Source organism: Saccoglossus kowalevskii, chromosome 16 (genome assembly GCF_978046115.1).
Source record: "Saccoglossus kowalevskii chromosome 16, keSacKowa6.1, whole genome shotgun sequence".
Lineage (NCBI taxonomy): Eukaryota > Metazoa > Hemichordata > Enteropneusta > Harrimaniidae > Saccoglossus > Saccoglossus kowalevskii.
The window spans coordinates 29,280,770-29,303,046 of NC_140656.1; the positions used below are offsets into that span (position 1 = coordinate 29,280,770).

The 22,277-nt window shown below is 34.5% G+C and overlaps 1 protein-coding gene across 1 annotated transcript in view; it reads right to left on the minus strand.

Moving 5' to 3' along the window:
• The window catches only part of LOC100372562 (carboxypeptidase D-like), a 40,149-nt gene extending 18,079 nt beyond the window's left edge, over positions 1-22,070 (minus strand). The window contains exons 1-10 of the mRNA XM_085491323.1: positions 21,200-22,070; positions 20,212-20,354; positions 7,856-8,025; positions 7,038-7,228; positions 6,166-6,342; positions 5,534-5,725; positions 4,281-4,558; positions 3,464-3,566; positions 768-910; positions 233-399 (exon numbers count right to left, since the gene is read on the minus strand). Of these exons, the coding sequence (XP_085347449.1) occupies positions 233-399; positions 768-910; positions 3,464-3,566; positions 4,281-4,558; positions 5,534-5,725; positions 6,166-6,342; positions 7,038-7,228; positions 7,856-8,025; positions 20,212-20,354; positions 21,200-22,064 (2,429 nt within the window). The 5' untranslated portion in view covers positions 22,065-22,070. The remainder of the gene's footprint in view (positions 1-232; positions 400-767; positions 911-3,463; positions 3,567-4,280; positions 4,559-5,533; positions 5,726-6,165; positions 6,343-7,037; positions 7,229-7,855; positions 8,026-20,211; positions 20,355-21,199) is intronic.
• Positions 22,071-22,277: the final 207 nt, after the last annotated feature.

Below are 22,277 nucleotides of genomic sequence, written 5' to 3' on the forward strand. Positions count from 1 at the left end.
TACACCAAGTATCAAAGCATTCAGGCTTGTAGTTTTCAAGAAGAAGTCGAAAAAGTAAAACATTGACACGAACGACGACGACGGACAATCACTCATATGATAAGCCCTGCTCGACAAAGTCGACAGCGGAGCTAAAAAGGCAACACAGTCAATTGGATTGAAGAGATTTCCTGTCTAGTATGTAGTAGGATGACAAAAATATATTCAAGTATTCACATTACAATATACATACCCATCCAAGGATGCAGTGACTTTGTGAACACCAGGTACTAGTAATCTCCAGTAATCACCATCTTTTGCCGTGATAATGTCATGATCGATGCTATACACGTGTATCGTAACATTAGACAGTCCAACACCACTCTCACTTAGCACAAACCCTTTTACACCTTTATGTACCTGTGAACATATCATAAGGTGAAAACTAAGGTGATCTCAAAGTCAAGGCTCATTGATCACATGACAATTTTACAACCTAAGTGTTTATGCATGTCAAATCATGGAACTAGCAGACCCTTTGCAAATCAGTGAATGCTTCTCCAGTCAAACATGTGTCAGTAACCACCTCTACTGTGGCTACCCCTACAGTGACCAGACTTGTTACAGCAAAAATTTCAAGACCTATTTATGCAACATTTTGCTAATTGTCTGTAAATTTTGAAAAAAAGAGAAATCAACAGAAATTGACATGACTGACAAGTTTTGATCACATGTTATATTTTGATTCAAAACTAGATTTTGTTAGAAGGAGAGAAGACAGAACTTACTTGCTGTAGAAAGGTTATTAATGATAGCTCGTTATCTTCCCAATAAGATTCCAAATCTTTCTGGTATGGATACTTAAAACACCCCAATTCTAGAGTTATCTCAAAACAATTTGTATTCAAATAATTCCAGTCCTGCATTCCACCTACATGAACACAAGGTTAAAGGTTAAAGGTCAGTATTCAGAATTCTATCTGCTAGGCAACACACATAACAACAAGCCGGTAGGCTGGTTGGCGATCCGCTCCGCTCAAAAACAAGCACCATGTTTTTGGCTGTTTCCATGGTGTGACATAAACGTGAAGCTAACGTCGGTTTATAACTAATACGAAGTTCGCAAACACCATTCAGTTTTTGGAAGTCACTTAGTTTATTACTAGGACCACAATCACTCTCCCAGTCGAGTGACTGTGCTAGGACGTATTCTGCTGTTACATTTATTATTTCCAACCGTTTTGCGATAGCATTTTCTAGAATGAAGCGTTTCCTGTAAATGCTGGAAAGCGAAATAATGAAATAACGAGATGGTAAATATTTATCTAAAGTACAGTGTGTTGACCTTCATAATAATATACTTCATAATGCAAAACATTAGTCACGGTGAGTTATTTAAATATACGACTCCTAATCGAAAAATATGACCAGTCCAGAATTTCAGACGGATATTAAGAAACCTAAGAGCATATCAAAAGCATTTACTCTAAAATATAAAAAAGAACTGCAGTCAAAATTCAAGAATGCCAGCAAATAAAGGACTCTGCCCCACAATCCTTTGTGCGCGTTATTACGGACACGCGCAAAAAACTGTACCACGCTTGTCAAATCTGGGTCAAATATACAGTAGCTACTATCTTGCCACAGTGGAGTGTTCGGTGACCATTGAATTAGCCCGTGATTCATATTTTATGTGTATTAATTAATTTATCAATTTTCGTGACTGACAGTACTGCCCAAATTTTAGTCAAAAAACGCAACTGGTGAAACAGAAGAGCATCGCCAGGCGATGGACGCAGGGCTCTTTGGCAACGACCGCATAGAGATCAAAATACGCGTTCTATTTTTACGCGTTAAATTTGGCTCTTCCCTTTCGCCCCCTCCGGAATGTTCTACTTTTGCAGCCTAATAGCAGGTTTTTCGAAAAACGTCTAAAAAACACAAGAATTAGTAGAAATGTTCCTGTTTTGGGCGGATTATTGATAGAGAATAATGTCTTTATTACAAAAATGCTGAAAAACCGCGAACTCGGCAAATTTGGTTGCACAACTTCCCTTTATCATATACACCCAGCGACACCGATGCCAGCTGACTGTGTACAAAACTGGTAGGAGGTAATATATTTGGGGCGAAAGTATTCAAAAATCAGTTTTTGGATGTTGCAATGGCAGTGGTGGGCCAGGATTTTTTTCCAATTAGTGACGGCACGACCTACCTGTGAAGTATGAACAAAACCAGCCAAGCCGTTGCTGGTGAAAAGTTACCCCAACTTTGGGGTCAAATTTCTCGGTAATGAAAACAGATATCAAAAATTCAAATGGTAACTTTGTGCCCACACTCAAGCTGAGTAGAATGAGCTATGTTTGAAGTATTTTATCCCAAATTTGTAGGAGGAGATACATTTGGCGCGAAGCTATCCAAAAATCAGTTTTTTTGGCTGTTGCTATGGCAACGGTGGGCCAAAAAAATTTTCCAGATTTTTCCTTATAACTAGGGTTAAGGTGTGACCTACCTGCCAAGTTTGAACGAAATCGGCCAAGCCAAAAAAATCACAGAAGAAATAATACGTGAACACTGGAACACTGGAAATGTACACACACAGACACGCACACACACACAAAACGACAAAAGTGATTATAAGGGCAATCCTAGCGGAGCGGATCGCCAATACAGGCTTTCTGTAATGAGAACAATCTGATATTCTTTTAAATTGATTAAATATGAATTTAATATTTTCCATATGTTACCTACTCATGAAATGCTACATCAAGTCAAGTGAGGAGACACCAGTGGTTGTGTTCATGGGAGAAAAAATAGTTTTCATCCTATAAAACTGTCTGGCAGCCATTTTGAATTGAAATATCAACATTTAGTAATAATTTTACAATTTGTATAATATAAAATTAACTGCTTTCACTTTTTGTGAATTTTATGTGTTATGGAAAAGTCATATAAAAGTTTCATGACATTTACATCTCGAAAATTTATTTAATAAACTTGTATATCAAGATAGAAAGTTACAATTCTTTAACTCATTAACTCATTTTTTTTTACTATCAATTTTAACCAAAACCATACACTGACTCAAAATCAAATTGGTCTGTATGTTTTGGTGATGAATCTTTGTCGGTCAAAGTGTTTCAGAGTTATGATGTGTGGCATACATTTTTAGCACTACCATCAATTGATTTTTTCTAAATTAGTTTGGATATTGTTTACGGCATTTAATAGCACCTCTACGTGACTATGTGTAACTATTAAGAGCTTACAAGCAGCAGATGAAATGTGTTTGGGTGTGGGGAGTCACATGATGCTTCAGTATAATGGATCTTACCTGGATTGCATCTGTTACTTTTGTTTATATTGCTATCACAGATCTGCATAGCAGCTGTTTTAAAGATCTTTTATTAATTATATGATGCACAATGAATTACATAAACAACAAGTTACCATGACAATGGTAACAGCTAATGAAATTACTTACCTGCTACACTGTACCAGGCAGCTCCATTGGTAATCCCATCATCAAAAGTTTCTGATGGGTAATACTTGGGACATGGATGTCCCAAATGCATGGTAGGATGTGCCTGGAATAAATGAAATCATTCTGACATAAAATACACACATATGGAAGCGATTGTAATGTCATTCAGTTAGTCACCTGAGCAGCACAAGAAACTAACATCTTTGATAATCATGGAACAGTAAATCTGGAAAGCTGTTGAAATTTATCGTTATATTCCTGTTCAACCATTCTCCACAGACTTCTCTACCTTCTATCTCAACTTTGAAAACCATTTTCTTAGTAGCTTTGAAGTTCAGTTTAGACAACTTTTGCTATACACTATTCACTTCTGAAGTATCCCCTACCTCCCCACCCCTGCCTTGACAATTATCTGATATGGGTATGGGGTGAGGGGAGAGGGTGCATACTCATTTTGGAATATGTGTTAATTTTATATGAGAATGAATTATTGTTTGAATTTATAATATTGTTGTACTTTCACAACATTTGTTTTTTATCTTCTTTTCAACACATTTGAAGTGACGACGTTTAATCGTTTAATGTGATTAAATGTCAGGTGACATTCACCATTTTACATTCTAATGATAATTTATGTTTATTTGAGTTTTGAGAATATTAATTATAGACTATTAGATAGTAGGATAGTAGAATTCCATTTGTTTTGAATCATGTTCCATTTGAGTTTCCCCCTGTCCAAATTACTGTAGTTGAATAAACCGAAAAGAATCCTCTGAGTGTGGGACTATGATGCAATCAAACCCTATAACATACAAACCTCTGAGTAAGCCTCTGTGAGTTGTATAAAGACATCATCATCAGGGCATTTACTATATATGCTTTTACCAGTTGGTGAATCATCATATGGATAGTTAGCAACTAATGAACCACCATGTAAATTAGCCGATAATACAAATGGAATTGATTTTAGCCATTGCATGATTGCTTTGGTCTCTGGTTGAACAGTGTGTTTCTTTTTGTCAAACTGGTCTGGAAAGTCACGATTCAAGTCAACAGTGTTGGCATTTGCCCTTCCCATTACACCTTCCCGATCACCTACGAAGAGAGAATATTTGTTTATCATTCATATGATCTTGAGAACTGAATGGTGGTAGTTGTCGTATTCAGTATGGGTCCCATGTAACATATATAACATACATTGTTGAATGTGTGCATACTCTTTTAGCTTCTTGTCAGCTTCATGACTACCATTTCACATTTCTAAAGTCATGACAGGAAAGAGTCTCTGTTAGTCAAACAAAATTGAAATGAGTCGGCCATTTTGAATCAGAACATGAAACATCATACGATGGTATAATGCAGCATTTGTATTTGGCCATTTTATATACACACGTCCATTGTATGTACCAAGAAAAAACAATAGCTGTCCGTTTGGGCCCAGAATGGCAGAAATGTTTGATTTTGATGACTTTTAACATTAAAATGGCCGCCATTTGGCCATCTGGAATTGATGGTAATTTGAAATATGTGACAAGATGTATGATGTATACAAGATTGGTAAGGGCATGTCAGAGATACAACTCAAGAACCACATTCATTAAAACAAAATGGCTGCCAGACGACAGGGTATCTGAAAAAAATTATTTATCAATGACAAATTTAAACAAAAACCCATCTGTACACGACGGAGATCCAGTTCTGGAATAGCAGAAACACTTGAAGCTGCTAATGTTTTGACATTAAAATAGTCGCCCTTTGGCCATCTTGAATCAGATCGTGAAATGAATGGGCATGCATATGCATCCATGATGTATGCGTGACGTTTGAATGAGATCAACCAAAGCATGTTTGAGATAGAGGTAGATATGCACAGACGGATGGATGGATGAATGAATGCACTGAAATTAATCCATAAGTCCCTGTTGTCAGACTGCATCGGAAAGGGACTAATAATGTCAAAAATACAAGTTTATGCTCTTCACTGCATACTAAATAGCCACTTCATAACACCCATACAATACATTTCTCCTGAGACCACACCTTGTATTGGGGATGTCTGTATTTTCTTACCTTCAATAGCTTTTTCATGTCCATCTGGGTTCATCGATGGCATGATATGAATCCTAGCAGAATCCACTAGAGCTTTAACTTCTGGGACATGGTGATAATTTTCACATAATAATTCTATCAGTAATATCAACAACTCTCTTCCAACGACTTCATTGCCATGCATGTTACCTACATACTTAAACTCTGGTTCACCTAGAGACAATAGGGAGTTATATGTTCATTGAAAGGTGGTAATAGTTTTAATTGTATTGATGCTATAGTGTGCATAGCAATGCATGTGGGTCAAATGGGTTGTTTTAACACGACCCCTGGACATTATGTTTCATTCTAAAATTTAGCTACAATTTGAACATGTTTTAACATTATCCTGTTAATTTTGGATCAAATGAAAATTAATTTCCCATTTTTGTATAGTTTTTACAATTCACATTGTATTGTACCATTTTTTTACAGTGCAATTAGAGAATTTGAAACATTATTTTTTAAAAAATTTGAAAAAATAACTACCATTAAATTGTACTAAATGTGAACAAATCTGTCAAAGCATGTATAAAATTACGTCAGACCGAAACACACGGGATGCATTTTTGGACTATGTCACAAATAGAACTACAAAAAGATTAGTGACCAACCAGGTTCGTGGATTCCGGGATTATCGGTTATCTCAAGAACAAGTAGTTCCCGTCCTTCTACGGATTCACCAATGCTATATAATCGGGTGATGTCAGGGTATTTTTCAGCATACTTCGTCATAACAGCCTTCATTTCGTCGTGGTTATGATGGGTAAAACTGGTCGGTTCTATAATATCTAGAAGTGAAAAATAAAGTTATGATTATTATTATTATTAAATCTATAGTGCTTGCTCTATTCCAAGAACATCTCTAATCACTGCTGCCATAACACACTTGTCATTCATGTATGTGCAACGTGAAGAAAACGTGATAACACCAACACCATTCGGGATGCAGTTGTGGGAGTGGGGTGGGAGTGGGGTGGGAGTGGGGTGGGAGTGGGGTGGGAGTGGGGTGGGAGTGGGGTGGGAGTGGGGGTTGGGAGTGGGGTGGGAGTGGGGGGTGGGAGTGGGGTGGGGTGGGAGTGGGGTGGGAGTGGAGTGGGAGTGGGGTGGGTGGGGTGGGAGTGGGGTGGGAGTGGGAGTGGGGTGGGAGTGGGGTGGGAGTGGGGTGGGAGTGGGGTGGGAGTGCGGTGGGAGTGGGGTGGGAGTGGGAGTGGGGTGGGAGTGGGGTGGGAGTGGGGTGGGGTGGGGTGGGAGTGGGGTTTGAGTGGGGTGGGAGTGGGGGGTGGGAGTGGCACAAAAGCTTTATTCTAGTTTTCCCGAATTTATTTCTCATACATTATAGATAGTGTTTTTTTTTTCTGTCAAATCGTAAAATGTGGTCCATTCACAGTACCCAACAACTTATTCAGTAGTTAGTGGCAAAAGCATATCAGTGAAGAAGAGCCGCTAACACATACACTGTCAATTTACACTTTTGAAAACTTACCTGGATCCTCAGAGTTACTCGTAGGTCCATTTGAATAATCATAAACACTTTCTGCATCAAAAACTGATCTTTTCTTTAATTGATGTTTTAACAATTTTAGTGCTGATCTTTTTTGAGTTCTTTGTAATTTGAATTCCAGCTCTGTAGCAGGTCCATCAAACACCGTACATGTTAAACTTTGTGGCTCATACCTGGTTTGCACAGAGAGAAATAACATTGGATTATTATGACACTGAACTAATAAACACTAGGATGAATCACTGGTAACATAGTGGTTGTACTTGACTCATGATCGGCAGACCAGAGTTACAGTCATACCTGGCTCAATGGGAAGGCCAAATCTAAAGGCTGATACTCATTCCCTTATGAATACCACTTTAGGAGAACATTGGTTCAACTGGGCCTGGTTGATGCTAGAATAGTGCATTGCTATAAAGGTATTATAATAAAAAGATGGCACAGAGCAATGTTATGCAGTCCAAAATTTGGAATAATGAATTTTGTGGTGAAATGCACTGTCAATTCAATGAATGAAAATTAAAAAATAAACATATGCTTGCAGGAAAGGAAGTGAAAACAGAGAAGGAAGTACTGTGGAATACTTTATTTTCGCTGGAATTAATTTTCGCTGAAAAGGCTTTTTGGGCGTTCTGTATGGAATTTATTTTCACTGATTTTTGATGAGTTGAATGTGAAATATAGGAAAAAAAGTATATTCGCTGGATTTTATTTTCACTGAATCATCCCTTCAGCGAAAATAGCGAAAATAAATTCCAAGCGAAAATAAAGTATTCTACAGTATATTCTTTTCCACTTACCCATCAGCGGATGCTGTAATAATATAAGTACCAGGAACTAATAACCTCCAGAAATCACCATACATGGAAGTAGTAATGTCATGATTTATTCCGTCTACACTAATAATGGCGTCTGGTAACCCACCATAGTCTCTACTGTCCATCACAAATCCCTTCACACCAATATGCACCTACAATAGATACAATAGATATTCTGTAAAATGCTTTTATGTTTTGGGAAAATTATATAGCTATGACAATTTCATAGTGGTTCCTTAAGCAGGGGTCATAGTGACGATGTCGGATAAAAAACTTATTTCCTTTAGTTTGGGGGTGGGGGGTGGGGGGGTTGACCTCAAAAAGTTTCCATCCTACAAAAACGATTTTATTTTTTAATGAAGTCAAAAAAATCTTGGAGTATTTGTAGTTCTATCCAATCATGGACAGAAATAACCGAAAAGGGAAAAAAAACAGAAAAATGGTTTGGTTCGAGTGTAAATCTGTGCGTCAAATGAGGTGCATTTGTAAACTCTCTTTACACCCACCCGACAACCAACTGCTATGCAATACTACTGTCCGATTATCAATTTGTATTTAATAGTGAATGTAGTCTGACGCCATGACCAATACATGTATTTATCAATTAAGTTTCAGTGGGGGGTAGGGGGGTTTGGAAAAAAACTAAAGGAATTAAGTTTTTTATCCGACATCGATCTTTTGACGTCGTCCCTAAGCAGGATCACTGTCATGAAAGACCTCACATCCAATTAGAAAATTCCTAGGAGCAAACATTTCATGCTTTTACAAATTTTGAAGGGCAGTTTAAAGTGTAAATTATTATTTCACTTAATTATCAACATTTTTCTTGGCTGTTTACAAATCAGTGAAAGTAAATTGAACATGATACAGATTCCTATTTTAAGTGGCACAAATAATGACAAAGATAATGGAAGAACAAGTCAATGACAAGTCATCGTCCATTTTTTAGTGACTATCAACATTAGTGCAAAATAATTATTTACACTCATGTGACAGACATGACACAAAGTAGACCCAGTTTATTTGTGTGATTCCATTCTTTATCCTTCCTAGGAAATTCATAATGCATTTTCAGCATAAAAATGCAAATGTGTTACATGATGCATGTGTAAAGTTTGAACATGATCAGTCCAGCCATGTTAGCAATACAACTCCAAAAATAGCATTCGTTAAAAACAAAATGGCCATCATGAACATACAAAGTTTGAATGAAATATGTCAATGCATGACCGAGATCCGGAATGATAAAAAGGCTTGATTTTAATGAATTACACTGAGACACTAAAAGGGCTGCCATTGGGCCATTTTGAATTTGAACATGAAACAAACGCATGTGCTTATGTATGATATGAAGTGTGATGTATTTGTAAAGTTTTAATGAAATCAGCCCAGGTTTGTCTAAGATACATGTGTGAATGGACGCACAGAGACGAAATTGCAAGTCAAATGACTAAAAAATTAAAAATAATTGAAATTGAGAAAGCTTTGCTTTGCGATTAAAAATAATTTTAGAGTAAGATACATGTATAAGACTGCATATATGAAAAAACCCCACAAAACTGTCACCATGGAAACAAGCTTGGTATTTTTTGTCATGTGATTGATATAACCTAATACACAGCAAATTATTTATATTTTGTAATGCAGCTTAGTTGTCTTGAGCTGTCCATTGAACTAACGAACCTTAACTTTAATCTATCCCATGACGCGAGTGAGCAGACAGCTTGGCTTGCAAAGATATTTTACAGACGAACAGACAAAAAGTGAATATGTTTCACTCATCAGAGTGCCTTTTGTATGGCACAGTTGATACAGCAGTACACAAGTAAAACAAACAATAAGAACTATCTGCTCCTGTATAGGCTCCTGTTAAATGCCATCATTTCTCCCGCTAAAATATTGGTGCGAAGATTTGCAGTTTCATGAAATTTTCTGTAATTTCCTTTTTAATTTGGATCTAATGAACATAGTTTTTTATTTGCTACAAGGTCTTGATCATAATTTGTGAAATTTCAGAAAACATTAAGTGGCTTTATTTTTGTGAAAATGCCAAAAATTGACCTTGGCAAAAGCAAACAGAAGCGACGAAAGCGTCAATTTCATCTTATTTTTTAGTTTAAATATACAGCACAAGAATAATATTACGGAGGTCTAATTTTAATACTAGTCTGTTACAGCTTAAAGCTGCTGGTGATTTGTGTAGAACTGAATATATTCTGTCTGTAATATCAATTTTACTAAGCTTGGCCATAGAAATGCCATGCCTAAAAACTTTCTAGAAAACAATAAAGGTTGCAATGATCTCTAAAAGTATGCAATTTATATATTTATAATAGGCCACAATGCTGGTGAAAATACTTTCTCACAATAGAGAATAGAGCGGAAAGCCAATAATGATATTAAAATCTTTCATGTGTGGCCTCAATAAATGGCACATATTACTTTGGTAAATTAATTATAAATGTGATGCAATCATTGCTATGGTTATGTGAGCAGTATCATAGTACCAGGACATATTAAACACTGACAAATTAGAACATATTAAAATAAAAAAATGCTCGTTCACTATTTTAGGTACTGTAAAATACTTTTATTTTAGCTGGGATTAATTTTCGCTGAAAAGACCTTTTGGGTGTTTTGTATAAAATTTATTTTCACTGATTTTTGAGTTGAATGTAAAATATAGAGAAAAAGGTATATTCACTATATTTTTTTTCACTGAATCATTCCTTCAGCAAAAATTAATTCCAAGCAAAAATAAAGTATTTCACAGTATCACAAAATAAATGTGAAGCATTTTTTCCCTCTGATTTTATTTTCACTGATTTAAAAAAAAAAATATCAAAATCTATAAGCTAGTTAGGAATTATGTCTATTTAGTCCAAAATTCTTGAAAATGTATAAAATATGAAAGAAACAATTTTAGTGTGAAAAATTATGGCATTCAATACTAGTAGTTTATAAATAATAAAATACATATACGTCATTTGTATGTTTTTTTAATCATCACACCACCATGTGTGCTTGATATATCTGTGGAAGGTTACTGAGCAAAATGGTACTCCGCAAACAGGAAACCAGTTTTAAGCCTCTTTGGCAATTGGCTCTGCATTCTGTCGACCTGGGAGTTATGTAGCAGATTGTGTATTCCTAACATTGTGCAGTGATCACATTAAATTATGTATTATTTTTATATAGCTTTTATTTTTTTATTAGGACTATAACATTTATTCCTTACTGTTTATATGTTTTTCTGATTTTTTAAATAATTATTTTTGTGTTTTTATATAATGAACATTTTCTCCAAAAAATCACTGTTTGCAATTCATATAATAAAATGTTTGATGGAGAAAGCAAAATTTTTTTGTCATAAATTTCAGTATAAGTAAATATACCCTAAAGTAAATAATCCACAAATGCTATTTTTTTATTATTATCAAAACAATATAGAAAGATTTTTATGGCCATAATGCAACTTTATATCTTTAAGATTCAGATTGTTTGCGAATCAGGAAAAATTCAATTCAACTTCTGTAAAATTGTTATGAAGCAATATGGCCTTCAATCAGCCATATTTATAAACAAGCAGCCTATCGGCTGAGATAGCTCCGCTGTTAGCAATGCACATTTCAATTAAAGAACCGAAGACATCATTAGAAAATGAACAATATGAATAGTATCAAAGCAATCGGACTTACAGTTTTTAACAAGAAGTCGAAAATATCACTTTTTACCAAAAATTACAAAAATATTCACCAAAATAAATTAATTAGAGAATTGAAGATATCATCACAAAATGAACAAATCTGAGAGAGTTCCACATGTAGTACCTATATATCAAAGCAATCGGACTTACAAGAAGTCGAAAATATCACTTTTTACCAAAAATGGCAAAAATATTCACGTGCGTCCACGCACAAGGAGGGCCAGTCATTAGCACGGGCTAAGGGGTAAGCTGCTATTTACGAACGAAAAATGGATGACATGCGCGAGGTTCTATTTCTGCTGCTGGCATGTTTCGTTCTAATTTTGAAGTGACGTGCACAGGAACGCGAGAGAAGACGGACCTAACTTATTTGGATGCACAGAAACAGTATACAACGGGCGTAACAGAATACATAGTTTTATTAATGCATGTCGCAGACAGCGAACCAAATTTATTTTGTCTACAATTGGAGCTGCTGTACGCTCTACTACAGCGACCCGATCAGTGTGGAAGCGAGCGCGGAGTAATGACTGGTGGAATAGAGTCGTTATACGAACATGGGACACATTTCACACCCAAAGGTCGCTGCAGAGGGCGCTTAGCCCTGGGCTAAGCGTTCGCGCATACTTCGTTAGCCCGTGCTAAGGGTCTTAAATTCGGATCAGATTTAACCCGTACTTAGCATTCCTTAGCCCGTGCTAAGCGTTCACACACGTTTTCTTAGCACGGGCTAAGGAATTTGACCTCTTAGCCCGTGCTAAGGAGCTGTGCGTGAACGCAACTACAGGCAAAGAATAAACATTAATGATACCACCGTTGTCAAATCAACAAGAGGCTCGAATCAGGAAGGCTCGGCTATTAAAAACTTCATAAATAACATTCTTTTCATGTGGTAGACTTTATTCAAGTGTAACAAATGTAAGTCATAATACTCATACCTTCGAAAGTTACGACTTTTACTCTTGGAATTGGTGATAAATACATGCATAAAATACAACATTGTTTCACGCAACAACAATTCGTATACAGCATTGGACTTATGGATTTTTATATTAATAAAATACGTGAGCCGATAATATTACCATATGCTTAGTATTTCCATGCCAGCAATGCTCGTAACCTGCTCGATTTAAAAACAGCTATTTGAAACAAAAACCAATGGAATCACAAAGGAAACTGTTAAGTACATATTTCACACCTTTCCTACGACCGTGGTTGCAACTGGTACCAGTGGTCAATGCGGTAGAGACCCCTAATAATTATAAGCAGTCCGCGGCTCTCCCCGGTGTACTGCGGAGAGCCGCGGTGATTACCGCAGTGAACCGCCCGTTTGATTTCCTACTCTTCCCTTATTCTGGTATGCACACCACACTTGTTCCTGAATTGTTTCTGAATGGTCATTCTGTTCCTCTGTTTTGAATTTCTAGGATGAATGTTTAACACACGTGACCGCAGCAGTGCACATCTAACATTACATACTTTGTAGATTATTTATGTTTAGTGCACTCCTGCAGCAGAATTCAAACAGCAATGCGTGATGGGATTTGTTGTAATGAAGACAATAAATATTTCAGTCAGTAAATGTCAATAATTTATGAACACTGTAAAATTCAGATTTGGTTTTTGGCCAAGTTACTTTCAGCTAAGCTAAGCTGACAATACAACTTATTAAGACATGTCAGAGTTTGAACATTCTATGATATTGTATTGCTGCTTATAAATTCTAGATATCAGTGTTAATAAATATAGAATTATGCATAATAAATATTGCTTCTTTTTATCTGTACTTTCATAATTGATGATGTAAATTGTAACAAGTTATGTCCTAGTTTCCTAACTATAAACACATATTCAAGCATTGACAATTTTCAAATTATTGTTGTTATGAATTCAAATTTGTTAAATAACTCTGTCACAAGTTGTATGCATTTGATTCAAAACTGTAAAATAGAATGTTTTTAGCTCCGCTGTTGACTTTGTCGAGGGGAGCTTATCATATGAGTGATTGTCCGTCGTCGTCCGTGTCAATGTTTTACTTTTTCGACTTCTTCTTGAAAACTACAAGCCTGAATGCTTTGATACTTGGTGTATATGTACCTTGGGTAGACCTCTCTTAGGTTTGTTCATTTCATGTTGATATCTTCAATTCTCTAATTTTGGTGAAGATTTTTGTCATTTTTGGTAAAAAGTGATATTTTCGACTTCTTGTTAAAAACCGCAAGTGCAATTACTTTGATATTACATATATAGGTACTACATGTGGACCTCTCTCAGATTTGTTCATTTTGTAATGATATCTTTAATTCTCTAATTTTGGTGAATATTTTTGTAATTTTTGGTAAAAAGTGATATTTTCGACTTCTTGTTAAAAACCGCAAGTCCAATTGCTTTGATACTACATATATAGGTACTACATGTGGACCTCTCTCAGATTTGTTCATTTCGTGATGATATCTTCAATTCTCTAATTTTGGTGAATATTTTTGTCATTTTTGGTAAAAAGTGATATTTTTGACTTCTCGTTAAAAACCGCAAGTCCAATTTCTTTGACATTACATATATAGATACTACATGTGGACTTCTCTCAGATTTGTTCATTTCATGATGATACCTTTAATTCTCTAATTTTGGTGATTATTTTTGTCATTTTTGGAAAAAAGTGATATTTTCGACTTCTTGTCAAAAACCGCAAGTCGAATTGCTTTGATGATAAATATATAGGTACTACATGCGGACCTCTCTCAGATTTGTTCATTTTGTTATGATACCTTTAATTCTATAATTGATTAATATTTTTGTCATTTTTGGTGAAAAGTGATATTTTTGAATTCTGGAAATGAAATGTGCAATGCTAACTATCTCAGCCGACAGGCTGCTTGTTGATTGACAAACAAAGAATCCTGGCCATACGGCGACTTGAAACCTTGCGCTGCAACAAAGCTGTTCGGTGATGTTCAGCTGTTGGCAAGGTGGATATCTTGCAAATTTTGTTGTTGTTGTTGTATTTATAATTACAGAACGCATATTACTTAACAAAGGGTTCAAATAAATTTTATCGATAATACAACTTTAAACATTTGTATCCATGTAGTGTGACTACCAAGAAATGAAGATGCACAAATTCCAAACAAAAATGTTTGTTTTTACATCATATGGTACTACATTGTATTTCCGAATCAGATCAAATTTGCATACTAATGAGACAGTTCACCGGTATATGTACATACTTCAGAGGATGATAGGGTTAACAATTCTGACACATGGATTTCCTGAGACTAGCTACTTGAAAATATGGTTTTGTGTACCCAAACTACTTTTTAAATTTATTTAATAATTATTATTAACTTCAAATTGTAAGTTTTTTGAGATATTTTTCATTTTAAAATGGCCACCACAGAAGGTTATAGAGAATCAGAAAAGTTATTGCTTTATTTTATCAAGAATCTGTAAAGCTTATAAAGTTCCCACATTTGTATTACCGTACAATAATGTATTGGTGTATTCATGAAATAGTGTTTATTAGACAGAACAATCACGTCATTTATGGTCAATAATGGTGTCACTCAGCGAGATTTTCTTTAGGATATTATAGAACAGTAGTCCACTTTAGTTTTAGAGAACTAGAGAAAAAATTACCAACACAATGAATACAGGGATGGTATTAGCACATTGTATTTTTATGCAAATTAGCCCAGTCGTGATAATATTTTCCTGGTGATAAATCTAGCAATGTGTTTAAAGGCCCTTGGGGATATCGCTGCAAACGTATACAGCATAAATTACTAATAACAATTCCACAAAGCAATTCACTAGTTCATGCAATCTACTGAAGAATGCAAATTTAAATAAATCATCAATTTGTGAAAATTTCATGACGAGAAATGAGGTTCGAATATATAAAAGGGTACATTAGATTTGCTCTATTATTAGCATATGTGCTTATGTAAATGAGAGAGGTGTTAGAGTCTACACAGGTCCCGGCTAATTTGACGTTCATGGCTTACAAAATACATAATTTTTTTTGGTTTATGTACACTTTTATTAAAAATGCAAAGTTAACAACAAATTTATTGGAAAAATTACATAAAGTATGGTACCAAGTGTTAATTAATCAGCTGTGGAGCACATTTTACGAAATACTGGATTTCAAAATACACAGGATGGTGTTAACCGTTTCATTCATTAAGAATTGCATTGTACTATATGTACCATAATATCACCTTTTTGAAATGTGTAAGTACCAGTAATCAATATGACACCATTCACAAAATGAATCTGCATTTTTTTTCACAACATTCTACAATGTTGCACAAAATTTTGGCAGAAAAAAATTATTGTGTAGTGGGGTTCCATATTTCAGGCCATGCTGGGCTTACACATGTGAGTGGCATTGTTATTGTTCAGTCAAGGTTTAGAATTGAATTTTATTATTTTGCAATATTTATCTTTTTATTTCAAACATTCTATGGATACATTTATACAACAGAGTACTCGAATGTTTGGTTTATAGTTTGATAGCAAACTTAGCATTTTAATCAGCACATCAGCTTCTCTGTGGAATTATTTGTCAATTAAATAGTTATCATTGAAAGTATGAATAATCACAAAATAAATATGAAATCTCAATGAACTTGTATTTTTTTAATAAAAAAAATTTCATTGTTTACTTTGCTTATCCTTTTTTTGTAATAATATATTGGAAATATTAAAAAATATTAATGACATATTTTTTGTTAAAAGCAATATCAGAAATAGAAAAATTAATTTTGATAATACGGCAATATACTTAACATTGCAAATGACATTTCCAATATACTATTACATTGACTGTACACCAATTTATTAAAATATTTTGAACATAGAAATACCTATATTTCCTTTGTTTGAAATGTAGAAGGTATGTCACCTCAGTAACTGATATGTAAATTAGCCTCATGATTTAACAATATATTGAAATTAGTATTTTTTTAAAAAAAATAGTGGAACTATTATGTTCTACAAACTGGTTATTTAAATTACATGTATTAATAATAATTACATTTATCAATGTAAACCCGAAAAATAACAATTATTCTGCAGTTCTTCACTGGTTTAAATGTACTTTATACAACAAGACTGATTTTGCAATCGATATATTTAAATATTCAAAGGATTACAAATAAATTGTAATAAATTTGAATGGGAATTAATTAAAGCTAGTACCATTTTTGTAAAACTCAAATAAACAGAAATAGATTATTATATTGAAAACAATTTTATTATTCACAGATAAGCAACATACTGTGGGCTACATGTAGCAACAGGTCTAATTTATGCACAATGCAAACAAATCTGATCCTGAATGAATTATTTTATTTTTTTAAGCACTGTTCCAGAATTACAGGAAGGGTAGAGGTATCAACTAGCTCCTTGACACAGATTCTGTTTAAATCAGGTTGATTCATTCATCGTTTGTTAAACAGAGTTGTGTACATAAATATGTTGGATTATTGTATACAATGAATAGTGAGCTTTGTATATTATTTGATGTATTTTATATTGTATATACTTGAGTACATTTCATTGATTCAAATAAGAATGTGTTGAGGCTTAGTAATAAGAGGAAGGTTTGAAAGGTCATGCATAGTCTTTAATGCCATCATGTATTGTACTAGATGAAGATATGTAATTTTATATGGAAGGGGGGTAGTTGCCTTTAAAGCTCCATATTTTACATTATCACACCAGCTGTTGCTCTATATTCGCATTAAAAAATGAAATACTAAATCAAGTGTACATAATAACATTGGAACATTATTAAATGTACTTAAATTTAAAAAAAAATAATAAATTGCGATTTGCAACTGACATGCATATTTTATGGTAGATTACCGTTTAATCATAGTTTGACGAAGTTCAAGTGTTCTAAAACAGATGACTGATCTATATTTAACTTACAACAATAACTACAGTTTTATATAAACAAAAAGATTTAATTTGAACTCTAGAAAGCATGGTGGATAGATGACTTGATAATGAGGATTTGTCATGGTTCTGACGTACCGCATGTGATTAGGAGATTAATTACTGTAGATCACCTTGTACTAATCCATTAACCATAAAGCACCATGTGGTACAATCATGTGATACAGCCATACGCTGCTAGACTTGATCAACAATTGTATATGACATTATTTTGTTTACTTGTGTAAACATAACTTTTTTTTTTAATATTTTGTTAATAACGGTAAATACATGATTTTAAAACCGCACTTTTTATTCTCTTTTTATTTATAAATTCATATTTCTTTATGTCATATTAGTATTCCGCTTCACTTTTGCGGTATGGGTAAACCTGATATCATATGATTTGACATTGAGAGGATTGTTCTTGTTGTTGTAATGGCAGACTTTCAAATTAAAATATGGATCAATTTTATATATCATATTCAGCCTAAACATTTCTTAGTATTCATACCATAAAAAAGTACATCTCATCGACATAACATATTATGCAACAGTAAAAAAGTATGCTTATCTGAATCAGAACTTGACATGATGAATTTATACTATAAGGTATTTAATTTGATCCAGTTCCGGTATATAATGGAAACGGTAGTTTTGATATACTTTTTGGCTTAAAAATGGACACAATGTAACAATTACATCTGGCATGTATGATGTATTTGTGAAGTTTGAATGCGATTGGTGAACAGAGATGAGTCTCAGAACCAGCATTCATTGACATGCACCAAGATACCATTATTGCTCAATATACTGTAAAATGTTGAAAAGCGAATTTTAGCGAATTGTGGTAAAAGTGAATAGTGAAATGTTGTTTTAACGAATCTCTATTGTCATTGTTGATTTCCTGTTTTCACAATACTTGTCTGGCACGTGCCAAACAAATGGGCAGTTATAAACTCCATAAAAAAAAAAAAAATGTCAAGTGTAATTAATTTATGTTCCGGATTACTGTATACAAATCCCCAAGCCTTGGCCATTTTGAATTTATAATAACGTCATTAGCGACATCTTGAACTAGCGAATCCGTTCTTTCGCTAAATTCGCTAAAAGGATGTTTTACAGTATGTACCAAGTTTGAATTTAGATTTGGTCCCAGACAGGCGGACATGCTTGAAGACCCACTAACTCTTCACATTTAAACAGTTTGGCTGAAGGTGATACTATCCTTGAAAGGACCTTTAGAACAAAAGCATGGGCATATGGCAGAGATGTCACCTTCCCTTCCACTTTATAAGTAGAATGGAGGGTGAGAGCACAACTTATGGTGGTTTGCCACTGTAATAACCATGATATGATTTTATCCTTTGTTGCAAGAAGAATTCTGAATGGTTAATCTTTTTTGATTATAACTGATGTATGACTGTGGAAATATGATTCAGAAATGAATTCAGAATTCAACTTGTTCATTCTAAGAAAAAGGATTGAAACATTAAAATTTAAACTCAGAAAAGTGTGCTCAGCTGATATCAACACATTTTTTTTTCTGATGCTATTTTATTTTTGTAATCATATTGATGGAGAGCAAAAAGCATGAACCTCTCCAGTAGACAGTGCAAAGACCCAGCATTTTGATTTTAGTGTAAAGTGCCATACTGTGGTATTCCTGACTTCAACAAACAGGATGTTATAACTGGAAGGGGTTGGCAACAGGTAACATTAAGTAATACAATATGGCATGAGTATGTTGCACGGAAACAAGTAGGGTGTGTCTAGGAATGGATTTAAGCACACATCAGTATACCAAGTTTTATACACACAGAAAGAAGTATACAAGCAGCCTGTCGGCTGAGATAGCTCCGCTGTTACCAATGCACATTTCAATTAAAGAACAGAAAATATCATTAGAAAATGAACAATATGTAGACTTGCTGTTTTTAACAAGAATTCAAAAATATCACTTTTCACCAAAAATGACAAAAATATAACATCAAAATTAGAGAATTGAAGATATCATCATCAAATGAACAAATCTAAGAGAGGTCTACCCAAGGTACATATACACCAAGTATCAAAGCATTCAGGCTTATAGTTTTCAAGAAGAAGTCGAAAATGTAAAACATTGACACGGACGACAGACAATCACTCATATGATAAGCTCCGCTCGACAAAGTCGACAGCGGAGCTAAAAAAAAGGCATGTAAATACATTTTCACAAGAGACCAATTTTCAGCACAAAAAAAATCATCGGTTTTGTAGCTATTTAACTATTTAATTTGGTCTATACAATAAGAGGGAGTCATGGTAACATTCTAGAAATGTTGCCTACATGAATACCCCTGAATCCTCAAACCAAAAAAATGTCTCCAACATATCAAGCAATATTATAAACAGCACTGTAGTTTTCATGCTAACATTTGGTTGCTATGTAAACATCATTAACATTGCAGTACCAGGGTACTTGACCATAAAACACACACAGTTAGGTTCAATATAGGTTTATATGAAAGTTTTTTGGAGTGGGAAGATTAAATGACAGTAAAGGAATTTTCATTTGCTTTAAAGAAATATCCACCACTTCATTTGGGGAGTGTTTCATAACAAGCGGAATAGGAGTTGCATCTTGGATAATTAAATGTTCTGCAGCACTAATTTAAACTCTGTTGACAGAGAAGATTAGTATTCTTACCTGTTCAATGTATGCAAGTAAGGCCTCCCTGTTATTATTCCACTCTTTAGTCAGTTCTGATGGCAGTGGATATTTACAACAAGATAGTTCCATTGTAATTTCAAAACAATTACTTTGTAGGTAATTATAATCCTGCATACCACCTGTCAAATTTAATAATGAATCAAATTAGAAAATTTATTATTTACCCCAAATATAATAAAGTTGGATGAAAAACATCAACTGAAATTATAGAAATAGAATTCCTTGACAGATGTTAATGATATAATGTTTCAGTGCTGGTTCTGGGGCTGATCAGAATGATGAATTCATCAATAATGTGTAATAATTTGAGGCTGGTCATCAAATTTAGTGAGCATCACCATGCAGGCACAAATGAACAAATAAGATGGTGGCTACTTAGGTCAAGTTATTTACTGAGAAGTACTTATTTCAATAAAATTACAATGTGACAATTTTAACTGATTTCTCACAGTGTGTATTGCAAAGCATCATGACAGAAGTAGTTTCATCGGTTTAAACCTTAAGCTAAATTAAATTCCAAATGAAAAAGTACAACATATAGGCTAATATAGTAGATACAAATGTATAGTTACTTGTATTACCGGCAGAACTTGCTTATTTCATTGATGTAAGACATTTTAAACAGATTTAATTTTCATACAAGTGTGAATATATAAAAACTAAGTCAAACTCAAACTAAAAATCAATTTAACCACCTGTTACAGTGTTATCATTTGTTTGTTTGCACAATATTCCCACATACATCTACCTACAATTCGCAATTCTTTTGTCCTAAGAATCACTACTAAACAGAGCTCATATAATATAGTGATTATCAACAGAAGACAAGTGAATAAAGAATATCTTATATTAAGAAGAGAAAATACCCCTCCACACACACACACACACACAAAGAAAATTTTCTGATTCATCTTTTAGCATTTCATGTATATGGTTCATGAAGCCCAATAACTTGTCACCTTACCTGGCACATCATACCACTTTGCTCCGTTGGTGATACCATTAGGAAAGTTGTCGCCTTGGCACAGATTGCCTTTGTGCATCGTCAGATGGTTTTTAGCATATGTGGAAGCAAGGTGTTTGAACACATCATCATCAGGAGCTGCACTATACCTCCCCTCCAGTACGTGTAGCCTGGAATCATCATATGGATAGCTAGCTACAACGCTACCACCATGCAAGTTAGCAGAAAGCACAAATTTATTTTCCGAGATCCATTTCATGATCGCCAATGTTTCCGGTTGCCGGGCGTCGTTATCATGTGCCGAAGACTGAAACTGATCAGGAAAATCCCTATTCAAATCTATACCATTTTCGTTTCTACGGCCCATCACGCCAGTGCAAGTGCCCACCTTCGCTCGTTCAAATCCGTCCGGATTCATACTCGGCAAGATATAAATAGCCGTGTTATCAACAAGGTTGGCAACACGGTCATTCGAAGCGTAATTTTCACATAAATACTGAATTAAATATATCAGAACTTGTCTGCTAATGACTTCATTACCGTGCATGTTTCCGACCAATTTCACCCATGGCTCGCCGGGCTCAGAGACTTCGGGATGGTCGGTTATTTTCATAACCCACAGTTGTCTTTGCTGGACGCTTTCGCCTATCGACTCTAGCTTAACAATGTGGGGGTAGTTCGCAGCATATTGTTGTAAAAGTTCGGTCATGTCATCATAATGATAGTATTTCGAAGTGTCGATTAATGGTTGGGTGCTCACAGTAGCACCGACACTAGAAAAACAAATAATCACAAATAGAACACATGTAAAACCAGGCAACTTATTCTGTTCCGGTTCCCGACACGTCTTCATCCCGAACGCCATCTTGGTGATTAGGGCTTTCCCTTCCTTCCTACTTGAGTAGCCTCGTGCCAAAAGAATATACATTTTAAATTTAGTAAATGTAGTATTGTTCATTAATACATTACAAATAATATAATATTGATTTTATAATTATTATTCACAATTATATGTAATAATTGTAAAACATTTTCAATTTCACAATTCGTTTAATTTTTATTACAAATAATTTGTGTT